The 17202-nt window shown below is 48.2% G+C and overlaps 1 protein-coding gene across 5 annotated transcripts in view; it reads left to right on the plus strand.

Moving 5' to 3' along the window:
* Positions 1–17202, plus strand: part of CIT (citron rho-interacting serine/threonine kinase) — a 429539-nt gene that overhangs the window by 126831 nt on the left and 285506 nt on the right. For all 5 annotated transcript variants that reach the window (XM_082258872.1, XM_082258873.1, XM_082258874.1 and 2 more), the window contains 2 exons: positions 6901–7020; positions 9041–9211. In XM_082258872.1, coding sequence (XP_082114998.1) covers positions 6901–7020; positions 9041–9211 — 291 coding nt within the window. The remainder of the gene's footprint in view (positions 1–6900; positions 7021–9040; positions 9212–17202) is intronic.

The following is a 17202-nucleotide window of genomic DNA, read 5'->3' on the forward strand; positions in this document are numbered from 1 at the left end:
TATACTGGATTTGGTTGCAGTCTTGACCAAAAAACTCTTCTCCAAGGTTTCTCGACGGGTCCTCTGCATTTTCATCCCAACCTTGAGTGCTCCAATAGAAAGCGGGCAGTGCGTTTCTTACTACAGTAGACTACCAGAGCCTGTAGAAGCAGACTTCTTTAACGACTGCGCACCCCAGTTTTACTGCGGCAGGTTGGCTCTGTCCCGCAAAACGACATACCTGTATGTCGCTTCGCGGGACCGCTAGCGGGGGCAAGCGCTTCTATTCGCTACAGGGTAAGCTGCTCATATGGTCCAGCGGCACTGATTGCTACCCGTGGAGACAGAATGGCGGTCTGCCATTGTAAACACGGCAGACTGCTGTTCTGTCAGTTATGAATGAAAGAAGAAAACGGTCGCACACCACCACGGAATCCAATGAGGAAAAGTTCTTTATACACATACAAGGTACAGCATAGTAGGACAGTAGACTCGTTTCACACGACTGCTACGTGCTTGTTCACTACCAACAGTTTAGTGAACAAGCACGTAGCAGTCGTGTGAAACGCGTCTACTGTCCTACCCTGCTTTACCTTGTGCCACTTATGTGAATAAAGAACTTTTCTTCATTGGATTCCGTGGTGGTGTGCGACCGTTTTCTTCTTTCATGCTTCTCCTGGTGGCGAGCCAAGGTTCGGCACCCACCTTGGATCGTGGACTTTGACTAGCCTGAGCGATGTTATCTCTCCTCATCTGTCAGTTATGAACACAGGGAACTTCTGTTCCTCTTATTTAGGAACTCAGGTCTCTGTGTTCATGCAGAAATCCCATCCCCCCCACAGTTAGAAAGCACCCCATAGGGACACATTTAACCCTTTGATTTCCCCTGGTGTTAACCCCTTCCGTACCAGTGTCATTATTACAGTAAGTGCATATTTTTTAGCACTGATTACCGTAGTAATGTCCCTGGTCCCCCCAAAAGTGTCAAAAATGTCAGGTGTCCGATCTATTCGCCACAATGTTCCAGTCCCACTAAAAATCCCTGATCGCTTTGGTTAAGTGCAGTTTGCCTCTTTCATTGCTTTACCCTTTTGGATAATTATTGGACAACGTCTGCATTGTTGTTATAGCTTGTTTAGGTGTGCTTTTCTCATGCTGATATACAGGTGCATCTCATAAAATTAGAATATCATCAAAAAAATAAATGTATTTCAGTAATTCAATTCAAAAAGTAAAACTTCTATGTTTTATATACATGTGTTACAAACTGTGTGATATATTTCAAGCATTTCTTTTTTTTGATGTTTATGGTTTACAGATAGTGAAAACCCAAAGTTCAGTATCTCAGTATCTGATAAAGGACAAGTGGGTCCACAAAGTCATTCTCTCCGGCTACAAGATCGAGTTTCGATCATATCCTCCGGACAGGTTCTTCCCTTCCAACCTGCACTTGTCCCCAGATTGGTTAGGGGATCTCTTTGGGGCAGTGCAAGACTTGTTACTTTAAGGGGGTGATTGTCCCGGTTCTGACATTGGAACCATTTCAAGGTTTTCACTCAAACCTGTTTACAGTTCCCAGCAAGTAGGGCAAGTTGTGTCCAATTCTGGACCTCAAGGCGCTAAACTGCTTTGTGCGGGTACAGAAGTTCAGAATGGAATCAATTCGCACAGTGGGGGCGTCTCTACATCAGGGGGATTTCCTCGCCTCCATCCACATCCAGGACGCTTACCTACACATCCCAATACGCCTGTCGCCCACCAGCGCTTCCTCCGCTTTGCCGTGGGTGAGGATCATTATCAGATTGTGGTGTTACTCTTTGGCCTCGCCTCTGGTCTTCACAAGAGTATTGGCCCCGGTACTAGCATTGTTGCGTCAGCGAGGGATAGCAGTATTGGGGTATCTGGATGATCTGCTTTTGCAAGCAGAGTCTTCGACTGCTCTGTTAGACAACTTGGGGGATTCTCTGCGAACTCTGAGGGAGTTTGGTTGGATTCTAAATCTTCAGAAGTCTGCTCTGGGTCTGTCCACAAGACAGGACTATCTGGGTCTGACTCTGGACTCAGCCGTAGCAGAGTGTTTCTTCCTCTGGAAAAACTTCAGAAATTGCAGGATGCAATTCAGCTTCTGCTGTCCAGCAGACAGTTATCTCTTCGGGTCTTGCATGCGGGTACTGGGCCTGATGGTGCCTACCTTCGAGCCGGTTCCGTTTGCACAGTCCCACACAAGATCTCTGCATAAAGAGATTCTGGTGAAATGGAACAAGAATCCTCAGTCTCTAGACAATCTGATCTGGTTGAGCCGGAGTACGAGGGGGTCCCTGATTTGGTGTCACTTCTTCAGGGCAAATCGTTTCTTCGCCTGTACTGGACAGTCGTCACCAAGGACGCCAGCCTGTCCGAGTGTGGAGGTGTCCTCGGCAGAGTGTGCTCAGGGGGTCTGGACTCTGGAAGAGTCCAGGCTACTGATCAATGTACTGAAACTCTGAGCGATCAGACTCTGACTAGATCAATGGACATGTCGTCTCCAGGGGTGTCCAGTACAGATTCAACCAGACAATGCTACGGCCGTGGTCTATGTCAATCACCAAGGGGGCACGAGAAGTGTCCTGGCGGCTCGGGAAGTAGCCGGCATTCTAAGATGGGCAGAACAATTCCCTCCGTTTGTGGCATGGTCCCGGAATCCTCTAGCTGACACCGCAGAGGCATTAGTGGCTCCTTGGAGTCGGTATCGTCTGATTTACGCTTTTCCTCCTCTCAAGCTTCTGCCAAAACTCCTGCGCCAGATCGGGGCAGAAGGGATTATGGTCATCCTAGTGGCTCCAGTCTGGCCTCGCCGGTCTTAGTACGCTGATCTGGTATGGTTGGTCGCCGGTGCTCCTTGGAGACTTCCTCTCAGGGAAGATCTGTTGTCGCAAGGGCCAATCTTCCATCCTTCTTTACAGTCGCTGGCTTTAACGGCATGGCTGTTAAAAGCCAGGTGCTGAAGGATAGAGGGTTGTTTGACTTGGTAAATCCTATGCTGTTAAAAACTAGAAAATCTACTACTTGGAAGATTTACCATTGTATTGGAAGACGTACATTGCGTGGTGTGAATCCCTCAGGGTTAAGGTGATTCTTCGTCCATGTCCGTCGTTCCTTACAAAGGTCGTCTCTGATTTTCATTTGAATGAAAACATTTTGTTGCCCTCCCTGGTTCCCAGGCCTAAGCATCCTAAGTAAATTGCCTTGCATTCCCTGGATGTGGTTTGGGCAATAAGGGTGTACCTGGCAGCCACGGAGTCTTTTAGAAACTCAGACTCACTTTGTCCTCATGGATGGACCTGGCAAAGGATTGGCTTCTTCTGCTGCGACCATTTCCGGATGGATCAGACAGATTGTGGTTCAGGCTTATTCCATTAAGTTCCTCCTTTCCTTGGTAAGGCGCACTCTACTCGGGCGCTCAGTGCCTCCTGGGCCTTTCCGTCATCAGGCGTCAGTGATGCAGGTTTGCAAGGCGGCTACCTGGTCGTCTGTGCACACGTGTGGGCATCTGTGGATGCTTCCTTCGGCCGCAAGGTTTTGTAGGCTGCTGTTTAGAGGATTTGGTTCTCTTTGAGGGTGTTTTATTTTTTTTAGGTGAGCTCCAGTTGTTTTATGGTTGAGCTCCATGTTACCTGGTTGGCTGTGTTTGGCCTTGGGAAGTATTTTTTTTTTCTTGCTGTTCCCACCCCTCATGTTTGACACTGCTTCAGGATGTCCCACATAATCAGGAGAATGAGGAGCTGTGTCAGTCAGTGAACGAAAGAGAAAATGGGATTTTTGACTTACTGTAAAATCTAATTCTCTTATGTTCATTGACGGACACAGCAGCCACCCCTCTATGAAGTTTGGGTTTTTTCTTCTGACACTGCTTGTAACAAAACTGAGTACCTATAGCAGAGAGTGTGAGTATACCCCCTGGGACTGCCCGATAGGCATAGTCAAGTTCTTTCCTGCCTAGTGTCCTACTGCTGTAGGGGGCAGCATAACTCACGTAGTCAAGAAGATGAGGAGCTGTGTAAGTCCATGAACATCAGAGAAATAGATTTTATGGTAAGTTCATAATCCCATTTTCTCTTTCGTCCACTGACAGACACAGCTTCAAGTCTTCAGACCATTGGGCTTATGCTCTCTCTCTCTCTCTGAGTAGCACTAGGCCCAGAGGATGCCCTTATGCTCTCTCTCTCTCTCTCTGAGTAGCACTAGGCCCAGGAAGTGATGGTATACCCAGAGGGTATACCATCACTTCCTGCTGTAGGACACCAGTTTATTTTGCCTAGTCAGGAGTAAGGACCTGGCTCTCGGCTGGGATCTGCGGTCCTGGCATTTTTTCCTATTTAAATGGAATTTTTTACTTTTTCTTTATTATTTCTGCTCCTGTGTGGACTACAATCAACTATTCCTGTGTGAACTACAATCAACAGCTAGACTGGTTGACGCACTGGATATCCTAGATCCTTACGGTCTTCCCAGTCTGGCCTACGAGCACGACCCAACTGTTAGCTCCGCTCTAGGTTGGCTGCGACATAGCCCCACTGGATAAGAAATAGCCGCACATCTAGGGATTCCAATAAGTTTCAAATACCTTTAATTCCAAAATGTTGCAAGTAATGATTAAGCACAAGATGTATGTGTGAAACGCATCTACGAGACTTCATGTTGGTGTCTTTGGTGTCATTACTTGCAACATTTTGGAGTTAAAGGTATTTGAAATTTATTGGAATCCCTGGATGTGCGGCTATTTCTTTTTCTACAAGTGTTCCCACGGAGGCGGGCCGGGGCCAGCACTCTATGGGATATCCTATCTCCTGGCAATTACTGCACACTGTACACCTGGAGCAGCGTTTTCCTTTCTTCAGTAACCCCACTGGATGGGGGCTGACCGGCAAGTGAAACACCTCGCGAGGTCGCATAGCCCTGGTCACGACAACAGTCATGACCCAAGTTGCAGTGTACCTCAGGCCGCAGCACCCCCATTCCAAGATGGTGAGGTGGACTGCTGGGAGTGGGGCCCGTCTGGTGACAGTGGCATGGTGAGTAGTGCCCCCCTCCTTTCCTACGGAATTGCTGGGGTGGTCGCGGGCACCCCCCCCCTCCCCGGGAGGGTAGGCCCTCCTGGGCCCTTCCTCCCTCTTGTGCTTCCCCATTCTCCTTTTCCGGATTTCCCCATAAGTTGGTGGCCTCATCTGTCCCCCTGGCCCCCTTTGGGGGCATGGGTGGAATTGGGTAGGGGGGCTGCATGGTGCTGGGCTGGAGGAGCGGTGGGTGATGCCGCTGTCGTACCTAGCTGCTGCGGGGGGGGGGGGGGGGGGGTTGTCCCTGGAAGACATTGTGCTACTGCCCCTATGTCCTAAGCCTACACATCCTAAGGAAATTGCCTTACATTCTTTAGATGTGGTTAGGGCGATTCGGGTGTACCTGGCAATGACTGAACTGATTAGGAAATCAGATTCTTTGTTCTTACGGATGGACCTTGTAAGGGGCAGGCCACATCTGCTGTGACCATTTCCATTTGGATCAGAAAGACGGTGGTGCAGGCCCACTCCATTAAGGGTCGCTTTCCTCCTTTCCCTGTAAAGTGCATTCTACAAGGGCGCTTAGTGCCTCCTGGGCCTTCCGTCATCAGGCATCAGTAGTTCAGGTGTGCAAGGTGGCTACTTGGTCGTTTGTACACACATAAACAAAATTAAAAAAAAAAAAAAAGGTGTATGTACTTTGGCCGCAAAGTTTTGCAGGCTGCGGTTGCGGAGGCTTCCGCTTCTTGAGGGTGAAAATTTTTCCTGGTGGTGAGTTCCAGTTGTTCCTAGTTGAGCTCCTGTTGTTACCTGGTTGGCTATGTTTAGCCTTGTCGGGAATTCTATGTTTGCTGTGTTTTTTCCCACCCCTCATTTTGACACTGCTTTGGGACATCCCAATGGTCGGAAGACTTGAAGCTGTGTCTGTCAGTGAACGAAAGAGAAAACTGGATTTTTGTCTTACCGTAAAATCCTTTTCTCTGAGATTCACTGACATACACTGCATCCGCCCCTCTTTTGGTGTTAAGTTATTTGTTCTTCTGATACTGGTTATTACAAACTGGAGTCCTACAGCAGGAAGTGATAGTATACCCTCTGGGACTGTCCCAGGGGAGTAACCAAAAAGGTTTCCGCCTAGTCCTACTCCTAGAGAGAGAGAATATAAGCCCAATGGTCTGAAGACTTGAAGCTGTGTCTGTCAGTGAACCTCAGAGAAAAGGATTTTACGGTAAGACAAAAATCTATTTTTTTTAATGGTTTAAAGAGCATTCAGCAAGCTGTAGTACCACTCACTAAGCCTACATACTCATGAATAATAAGTCCTCCCTTTTTCTCCTATTTTTAACTTACTATTTATCATAACCACAGATGTCATATTTTTACATACACCCTTTATCACATTGGCAGGGAAAGTTTTTACCTACATTTGCTTTTTATTCAACTATTCACAAAAGAGGGGGCTCTCCTGCAAAAAAATTTTCTTTAGGGTTCATGTAGATGGGGGTTCTATTCCTGTGTTTGAGAGCGTAGTTGGCTAGAAGAAAGTTTCATTATTATGCATGTCAGAGGCAGGCAGGAGTCCAAGTTTGAGGAACCTTCAACCATTCTGAACAACTTCCAAGGGGCTGAAAATTAGGAACTTATTGAAGAAATTGCATATAGCAGCCAGCTGTGGTTTTTCTATGGTTAAAGGATCACTTTAACATATACTGTATCTGGTTTATGTTCATGATACCACTTGTCTTTATTTCTATTTAGAATGTTTTAATTTTTGGAGGAGTTTTGCAATTCTGAGCCGATTTTAATAATGTGTATGATATTTTTGAACATGGCTTCTGTTCCTTCCTAATAAGTATAATCAAATGTATTATGCATTTAAATGTTGCAGAGTTTAAAGCGCAGCCTGGAGCAGGCCCGAATGGAGGTTTCCCAGGAGGATGACAAAGCTCTGCAGCTCCTACATGACATCCGAGAACAGAGCAGAAAGTTGCAGGATATTAAGGAGCAGGTACAATCTATCTCCTGTATTAATTAGTTCAGAAATCTCCCAGGGAGGGACCTCACTTATGCCATTTTAAGACGACTGACATACACTACCTTGACTTCCTTAAACAAAATACTGCCTAATTTGGAAGTGCACAATACATTTATATACCTTGCTCTGATTTTTCTCTGTTAAAACTTAAACTTTTTTTGCAATTCCCTTTTTGGCACTGTTGTATTTCAAAGTGGGACATGTTATCTGTTCAGCATATAGTCTCCCTCCACTGGATAAGGTATGAATCAGAAAGAAGCTTAGGTGTTTAGTTAGCCAGTGTTGGGTTTTGAGGCTAAGATCAGTAGTTTAGGGAGTTAGTATTGAAGAGAAAGTTAAAGTGTTACTAAACCCAGGACCCTGCAATCACTATATCTGGTCTCCTACAGTACACAGAACATAGAAAGGCAATTATTTTAGTAAATATAAACTGCTAAATACCTTTTCTCATCAGCGGTATATAGCAGTCTTGTGACTTTTATCCGTGTCTGGCCGAGCACTGGCTAAAGCTTGTAGGAGCATTTTTTATTCTCCTCTGACTATGCTATAAGGCTGCATAACCCTCTGTCTGGAGGGTCCAGTGGTGATCACATACACCCTCCCAAGGGAGAAAAAAAACTATCTAGCAATACACACCAAACTAAGCATGTGCAGAGTGCTTCCTCTTCTGTTCTATCAGCAGATGGATTTGGGACAGTGAAAGAAGGGCTGGAGAAGACAGGTTTAAACAGCCTTTTTTTTTTTTTTTTTTTACACAATGCAGAGGACTAACCCCATAGGTTCCACAGTGAGTATAACAAGTATGAGTTACTGCATATACAGACTGATTTTACTGTTGTGGGTTTAGTAACACTTTAAGTGTTAATGACTCACATCCTCAGCGTCGAAATAGCAGACCCCACACTTGAAAACTGCACCAGCAAGGGAACTGGATGATGGACTTAGGTGACAATAAACTTGCTTCACAAGGTACTGAAAAATAAAAACCCTACAAGATGGGTTAAAGCAGCCTTTTTCAAGGGGTGCCTTGAGGTTTCTTCAGGGGTGCCCCGACAAAACACCTAAAAATTGCCCCAAAATTATATACAAGCTGGTGGGTGGATGAAACCTGTCTTTTAGTTACACAAAGCCACAGGTTTTCATTGTACACCATTACAACCTTTCAGCTGCCAACCTGTTATGGACCAATGGCATCATCCGTCGATAAGAAGAGAAATATTGGAATGCTAGTCCGTACCGGTTTGCAAAAGTGTAATTTGCTTTGAAAGAATAAATCGCCTTTAACATTGTGTGTCCTACATGTATTGAAGTTGCTGCATTATGTAAAATTATCAGAATAGTTTTTACATTTTGGAATGGGGTGCCTCAAGACTGTTCATATTTTGGAGGGTGCCTCGAGATTGTCTACAATTTTTAAGCGTGCCTTGACTGATAAAAGTTTGAGAAACACTGGGTTAGAGAATGATGCAGGTCATATTTTTCCCCAAGTGGGGCTTTAAGTTAGTGTTTACAGCTGCTTTAATGGCTCATTTCAGGAGATGCAAGTGGGGAAAATAAAATATAAGCGGGTGCTTTAGACTAGAGGGGATATTTAGGAGCTCTTTGGACATTTTGGGCAGAACTGTTGCTTTTACTACTTCCACTTCTATTGGGCATCAAAATCATAGTGTCAGACTGCCATTGCCAGAATATAATATACTTCCTAATTTAAATAGGTGGAGTAATCTCATATGTCAGGGGCCTTAGGCTCTGTCGTAATCCAGACAAGTCAGCTTTGTCACATGTTCTGCCTTGGAAAAGGGAAGGTGTCCCAAAAGAATGGCATGTGGACTTCCTTTGCACCAAAAGAATTTGGGTAGAGCTAGTTAGTCAGCTGACAGAGCAGGTCTGGCTTTCTGACTGTTGTTGAAATGAATACTCCCACTGACACTGTGACTATATTTGCTATCATACTTACATACTACTCTTTTGCCATCAATTGTTTGTCTTTTAGGAATTTCAAGCCCAGTTGGAAGAAATGAAGCTGATGATGCACCAGTTAGAAGAAGACCTGTCTGCTGCACGCAGGCGTAGCGACCTGTATGAAGTAGAGCTAAGAGAGTCTAGAGTTGCTGCAGAGGAGTTTAAACGTAAAGCAACAGAATGCCAACAAAGGCTTCAGAAGGTAATACATATTTAAATCTTTATTGTGACAAAAAATAGTGCCTTTTTCTCTTTTGTTCATTGACGGACACAGCTCCCTATCTTCTTCACCATTAGGTTATACTGCCACCTACAGGAGTAGGACACTTGGCAGGAAAAAGCTTGACTACGCCTTTGGGGCACTCCCAGGGAGTATACTCAGACTCTTAGCTATAGGCACTTTTTTCTGCCTAGTCAGGAGTTAGGACCTAGTTCCTTGCTGGTCTTTTTCCTATCTTTGTTATTTTGTTCCTGTGAGAATCTACAATGAACTGCCGGACAGTGAGACAGACTGCATAATCTAGATCCAGAGGGTCCTCACAGTCTGGCCAGCGAGCGAGAGCAGGCCTCAGCGAGCGCTAGGTCGACCGCGACATAGCCCAAGTGGACGGGGGCTGGCCTACGAGTTAAACGTCTCAGGAGGGCGCATACGACCTGGCCTCAGCCTGAGTCGCAGCGTTCCTCTTGGCCAACAGCCACCCACATTCCAATGGAACGGTGGTCTGTCAGGAGCGGTGCCCACCCTGTTGCTTTTATGATAAGTAGCTGTCCCCCCTCTTCCCCTGGACTGTTGAACGTGGTGGACGTTGGCCCCTCCCTGGAACGGTGGGATCCCTGGGTTCCCCTCCTTACCCCCAACCCCCCTAAAATTTTGGTGGTCACTGTGAGTCTTCCAATCCCCCTCCCTGGGTGAGGTAATGAGCTGGCTTTTGCCACATGCTCTTAAGGAGGGCTTGTTTGAGTTGCTGCTGACCGGGTTTTTTCCGGGTGCGCAACAGGGGGTTGAGCAGGTTTTCTCGCCACCCTGGGGGTTGGTGACAAGGGCAGGGATGTCCTCTGGGCTCCCTGCTGCAGTTGTTGTGATGGTTTAGCATCCGGAGGTCGTTCCTCACGTGGTCGGATCCGGCTAAATATTTAGGCCGTGGCTTTTTGGCCTACTGATTGGGAGCTATTTCGGGCGGCTCCAGTGAGGGTGGCTGAAGCACTACCCTCCGTTTAAGGGGCTATTTCCTATTATGCATGTCTCTATGGAGGGGCTCAGAGGGCGACCCTCTTATTTTTTTGCAGGGTCCATTCGTAGGCCCTTGGTTGGCGTCCTTCCCCTGATTATGTTTTCCGGGTGAGCTTAGTATATTGCTCTGGTGTCGCAAACTCCGACCGAGTGGGCTAAACTTTTACGCAGGGACCTGGAGAAGAAACCACTTCCCCCTGCCTTTGCAAAGCTGGCGGATCAGTTGGTCCAGGGGCTACAGTTTATCTGTGATGCCTCTTTTGATGCGGTTCCTTTGATTTCTAGGCTGTCGGTATCAGCGGTGGTCCTTAGGCATATTATCTAGGTGAAATGCTGGTCTGGAGATCAGACTTTTAAGAATGCCTTATCTGATCTCCCCCACCTTGTAGGGGATTGTCTGTTTGGGGCTTCCTTGGATGACATCATGAAGGGTCTCACAGGGGGGAGGAGTACTCTTCTTCCGCAGGCTACCAAGGGCATCATGTCATGTCATCATCATGTCTCGGCTCATAAGAGGCCTTTTCTTTTTTTTTTTTTCATTAGTTTTTATTGAAAGAAAATTTTACAATACAGCAAGATAGTACAAAGCAGTATAAAACGATAGATAACAGATACATTTGCATTTGCATTCAGGGTACAACTCGAACAGTCCAGACACAACATTGTTGCGAACAATGAGATAAGATATCATTAATACCATTGATAACCGCATTATACATGAGCGGAACATGATGACCGTATCAAGGTAGTACTCTTTTGGGAAGGGGGGGGGGGAGAGGGAGGAAGAAGAGGGGGTGGGAGGGAGGGAAGAGGGGGGGGGGAAGAGAGAAAAGGAGGTAGGAGGAAGAGCGAAAGAAGAGGGAGGAAGGGGAAGGAGGAAAAGGAAAGGAGAGAGGGGGGAGGGGGAGATCAAGTCGCAAGGAAGAGTGAAGTGGGGGGGGGAGGGATAGGGGGGGTGGCGAGGAAGGGGAGGGGGGGGAAGAAGAAGATAGGAGGAGAAGAAGAAGGAGAAAGGGGGGAGGGAGGATAGGAAGAGGGATAGAGAGGAGTGTAAGGGAAGGAGGAGTGGAGAGAGAGGAAGGGAGACAGCTAGAGGGGTATGTGTCCACTCTGAGGGGATTTGCGGATATTAACATAGTCAGCAAGGTTAGCACTACTCGAGTTATGAGCACCCACTGCCGAGTCTGGAAAAGAACAAGAATGCAATATAACATGTGGGGAGGGGGAGCAAGGGGGAAAGAGAAAGGGAAGGATGGGGGGGGGGGGGGGGGTCAGCTCATAGGAAGTCATAAATGCACATTTCAGCGTAGGTACTCTAAGAATTGAACCGTTACATAAGTATAATATAGGTCTCAGTTATCAGATAACCAGGAATGCCATAGGGACCATTGTGTGTCAAATTCCTGTCCTCTACCCGCCTTGCGGGCCAATACCTCCTCATATGCCTGATTGGTCTTTACCAGTTCTAGTACAGCAGACACCTTGGGTGTCTCATCTGCCTTCCACTGTCGGGTTATGGTGCTCCTTGCAGCTAAGAGGATGTGTGTAACCACGTTCCAACAGTCCTTGGGGAAGCGGTCGATACCCAAGTTTAAGATCGCCAGTGCCGGAGAGGGGCGGGTGAGCACTCCCGTAATGGCCGAAATAACTGTGAACAGTTTGTTCCAGAAGCTAGTTAGATTTTTACATGACCAAAATACATGTTTGATATTGGCTGTCTCCCCGCAGCCCCTCCAGCACAAAGGCGAGTACTCTGGGACGAACCTAGAGAGGCGATAGGGGGTAAGGTACCATCTCAAGTTTATTTTTTGGGAGAGCTCCCAATGGTTGGCACAGGAGGAGGCAGACCTGATGGAGCGGAGAGCAAAGCGCCATTGGTCATCCGTAAACTTTTCCTCCAAGTCCACCTCCCACTTCTCCAAGGGGGGAGTCTTGCAAAAGTCCAGTTTTTGCTGAAAGCAGTTATAAAACAAGGAAGTCCCCTTAGTGGAGCGCAAGGCCCCTATGAGATACAACCAGCCAGAGGAGGGCAGATAGATATGCGGAGACGATAATGTGCGGAGCAGGTGTGCAATTCTGATGTATAAATAGTATTCATGGCCAGGGAGCCCAAACTCAAGTTGCAGTTGGGGGAAAGGTTTGAGGGAGTCTTTGATCAGAAGGTCATCCACGGTTGACAAACCTCGCCCCGTCCAACTCCCAAGAGAAACGTGTGGTATCACCAGTTTTAAAACCTTGAGCGGAACGGGGACTCTCACCAACGATGAAGGCCCAAATGGAAGTGAGGCAAATTTCCTCCACGCCAGGAGGGAGGCCCGGACTGCCAACGGCAGGGCTCGTAGAGGGAAAGGTCTCCACCTGTCAGCCAGGAGCACCGACCGCAGGGACAAGGGGGTACAGAAGTCCGCCTCTATTGCGCTCCAGGTGGTCCCGTGTGTCAGGGACACCCAGGAACGCAGCTGGGCCAACTGAGAGGCCAACAGATAGTCACCAATATCCACCATACCCATTCCCCCCGCGGACCAATGCCTGACCAACAGATTATGGGTGCTCCTCGGTCTTTTGCCCCTCCACACCAATCCCTTCAGTGCGGCCTGAAGCTGCAAAACGTATTTACGTGGAATGGGTACGATCAGTGATCTGAAAATATAAAGAATTTGGGGCAAGAGGGTAATTTTGAACGAGGCAAGGCGGCCCGACCAGGTGAGTTCAGTTTTAGATATACGATGACTTTCAGCAGAGATCTTAGCAATCAAGGGTGGCAGGTTAGCGTTAGCCAACTGGGATACCTTAGGGGTTAGGTGGATACCTAAATATGGAATGCTATGCGTCTTCCATGTGTAGGGATATAGTTCACGCAGTGTAGTACACAAGTGTGGGGGGACGAACATTGGTAAAATCAGGGACTTGGAAAAATTGACCTTGTAGTAAGATACGAGGCTAAACGTTGAAGGATCTCATGAGTGGCCCTCAGGGATCGAACAGGGTCCGTCAGGAAGATGATAACATCATCTGCAAAGAGATTGACCACGTGGCGGCGTGAACCTATTCGAAATCACTTGATGGCCCCCGAGGACCTCACCGCCTCTGCAAGTGGTTCTATGAGTAGGTTAAAGATCGATGGGGATAGCAGGCAGCCTTGCCTCGTGCCGTTTGTAATGGGAAAGGGTTGGGAAAGCATATTGGAGGTGTACACCCTGACAGAGGGATTGGAATACAGCGCCAATATTGCGGATATAATAGGACCTCCGAAACCGAACCTCCGCAACACCTGCTCCATGTAGGCCCAGTGGACCCGGTCGAATGCCTTCTCCGCATCCAAAGATAACAGCGGAGAAGGCACCCGACCAGACCCAGCTCTGTCAATCACACCCAGCACTCTCCTCGTTGCATCCGAGGTCTGTCGGCCTTTTACAAATCCAGCTTGGTCCTCTCGTATTAAAGTAGGCAGAATGGGGTGTAATCTTAGTGCTAAAACCTTGGCATACAGCTTAACATCCGTATTTAATAACGATATGGGCCTAAAATTGGGAGGAGACGTGGGGTCTTTCCCAGGCTTAGGCAGTGTTACAACATATGCTTGCAACATCTCAACAGGCATGGAGGCAGAGGAGACAGCCGACCCGAACACCGAGGCCAGATGTGGGCATAAGACATCAGCAAATTTTTTGTAGTAGAGGTTTGGTAGGCCATCAGGGCCCGGAGATTTCCCACCAGGCAATGTACGGATGGCCTTAACAAGTTCCTGAGGGGATATGGGAGCATTAAGTTCCTGCAACTGGGCAGCAGTGAGCTGCGGCAGATTTATGGAGGACAAGAATTCAGAAATGGATTGGTCGGTGGGTTGGGGAGTGGAGGGATCCTCTTTTAGGTTGTAAAGGGAGCTATAACATTTAGCAAATGAGTCGGCGATGGCTTGAGGGTTCATAATTTTGGAGTTGGTAACAGGGTCTAGTAAGTATGCGATTTTATTTTTGATCTGCCTCGCCTTCAGTTTTTGAGCTAGTAATTTGCCTGCCTTATTGCCATTTGAGTAATGGGAAATCCTCAAAGCCCTGAAGAGTTTGTCTTGTTGTTCCACTAAGAGTTGCCTAAGATCCGATCTCAGACGGGTAAGTTGAAGAGCCAACGTCTGTGATGGGGAAGATTTGTTCAGAGGTTCTAACCTCTTAATTTCCTTAAGCAGGTGGTCCAGCCGCTGGCTCCTCTGCCTCTTAAGTCTAGCACATAGCTGAATAAGAATTCCTCGGATAAAGGCTTTGTTTGCGCACCAGACTACTGTGGGGTCTGATAGGGAACCTGCATTGGTCAAAAAGTAGTCCCGCAAGCACTGTGCAATGTAGGGAGCATGCTGAGAGGATTCCAGGACCTGACTGTTCGCTCTCCACAAAAAAGCAGGGCCAGGGGATCCTGACTCGGACAACACCACAGAGACCGGTGCGTGGTCCGACCACGTAATGGTATGAATATCCGAGGCTTGCACAAGTTGCAGCAAACGTTTGTCCACCAGTATCATGTCTATGCGGGAGTAGGAGTTATGTCATTGGGAGTGAAAGGAGTAGTCCCGCTCTCCCGGGTGGAGGCATCTCCAGGTATCATACATATCTACTGAGTGGAGCAGGGGCTGCAAAGCAGGTGGAGAGCGGCGAGGAGAGGAGGTGGTGTCCATCTGAGGATCAGACGTGATATTGAAGTCTCTACACACCACTGGGAAGCCCCTCCCATGCTTGGTCATCAAGTGGAATATTTTCCTCCAGAATTTGATCTGGTGCTTGTTAGGAGAGTAAGCATTTATCACTGTGAATGGCATGTTATTGATTTCACAGATCACTATCAAATAGCGACCATTTGGATCGGAGATGGTATCCACCAGGGAAAAGGCTACCGAGTCTCTGATTGCGATGAGGACACCTTTGCGTTTTTGAGAGGCCGAGGGTTGAAAGATATGTGGGAATTGTCTGTGCGCCGTTACCGGCGCAGACGTGGCCTGGAGATGTGTCTCTTGGATGCACAAGACATCACTATGAAGTTTCAATGCCTCTTTCCACATAGATGCCCGTTTGGCCGGGTGGTTGAGGCCCCTAACATTAAAGGTGGTAATCTTAACAGGCATGTGTACGAGTCAAAGGACTGATAAAGGTACCTGTGTCTCGACGCATCTCTAGGAAGTCCTTTGGAAGGTGACCATAGGGTGTAGAAGGCAGGTATCCAGTGGTGCACGAAGGATCAAGGCGGTGAGTCCAGGTCCTGGGCATCCAGAAGGTGAGCTGACCAGGGATGGTATCGGGAGCGGGGAAGGTTAAGGAAACAAAAACACGGGTAAGAAACAGAAACACAGTCAGTAAAAAGGAGAGCGTAAGCTCGAAAGCAGTCGTGCTGCAGATCTTGGTGGAGGGGATGAAAGCACCAATGGTCTGAGTAGCCAGACGCTCCGAGAGAATTAGTGAGGGTTGCTAATGGGTGGCGAGCTCGAGGGAGCTTTTTTACCCTTTTTTCCGTAGGAAACCGTTTGCCAGTCCGCCTGAATAGGGGAAACCTGGGTAGAGGGTGCAGAATGGACTGAGTCCTGATTCAGGAGGATGCCCCATGTACGTAGGAGATCCAAGCCTTCCTGCAATGATGTAACAACAAATGACTTGTTATTGTATGTTACTGTAAGCTTGACCGGGAACCCCCATTTATATGTGATGGCGTGGTTTCTAAGCGCTTTGGTGAGCGGTTGGAGGTTTCTCCTCTTTTGTAAGGTGTGCTGAGATAGATCAGCGAAGAGCTGGATCCGGGCATATTTCTCTGGTATAGGGGACATCTTCCTGAACTCCGCCATTAGCCGATCTTTTACATGAAAGAAGTGCACTCTCATGATCACGTCCCTTGGGATGTCAGCTGAAAGGTGAGATGGCTTAGGGAGGCGGTGGATACGATCGATCACCAGCTCCGTGGAGGGGATAGATGGGAGGACCGCATGTAGCAGGTTACGGGCGTATTGCTCTAGATCTCCCACTTGGACCGATTCAGGCACCCCCCGAATCTTGACGTTGTTACGTTGCGAGCGGTCCTCCATGTCTGCTATTTTACTCTTAAGTCTATCCAGTTCCTCCTCATGACAATAATGGGCGTCAATGAGTTCGTTATGGGAGGCTGCGAACTCCCCCATCTTAAACTCCACCTTGTCCATCCGTCCCCCCAGGGCCTTAACTTCTACCTTGAAGGATCCCACACATTCCATGAGGTCCGCGTGCATGGATGCATGGAAGGACATCATCATGTCTTTCAATCTGGCTTCTGAGACCGGGTGATCACTTACAGGGAACGTGTCAAAGTTGACAGTGAGCTCCCTAGTGGAGTTCAGGGACGAGGAGTCTCCCGGGCTTACCACCGCAGATGCTGTACCTTCAGTCATCCTGGGCCTGCTTTTTGCTGGGCTCCTGGACAGCGGGGTCGATGCGGAAGGAGAGCGGGGATGCCCAGCCTTCTGGGGAGCTGGAGGTGAAGATCCGTGCTGCGAGCCGGGCGTCCCGCTAGAAGAGGCCGGGGAGTTGCCGCCGGCGCCATCTTGTCCCCTATGCTTGTCCTGGACCATGAAGAAATGCTGCAATTGCCGCGGTTGGCCTCCGTCTTTTTTCTTCCTCGCCATGACAGCAAAGGCAGGGAGTGATGCGGGTTCAGCGGAGGTAAGTGGCGGCTCGATGTGCTGAGTTAGGGCGCCGATGATGATGGATGTTCTCTCAGGGCTGTCGGAGCTGCGAGCTCAAGCGTCCATGCGGCTACGCGGCAACCACGCCCCCATAAGAGGCCTTTTCATTCCTCAGGGTCTCAAGCCAAGGGATCAAAGCCTTTCAGGGCCTCCGATGGAGGTTCCAAGAGGACCTGGTCTGGCAAGCCACTAGCGGGCTTTTACTGACCTGCAGACAAGGCTTCCTCTACATGAAGGAATGCCCTCACCTGTATCTGGGATAGGGGGA

This window comes from Pelophylax lessonae (assembly GCF_965119305.1).
Source record: "Pelophylax lessonae genome assembly, chromosome: 1".
NCBI classification, from domain to species: domain Eukaryota; kingdom Metazoa; phylum Chordata; class Amphibia; order Anura; family Ranidae; genus Pelophylax; species Pelophylax lessonae.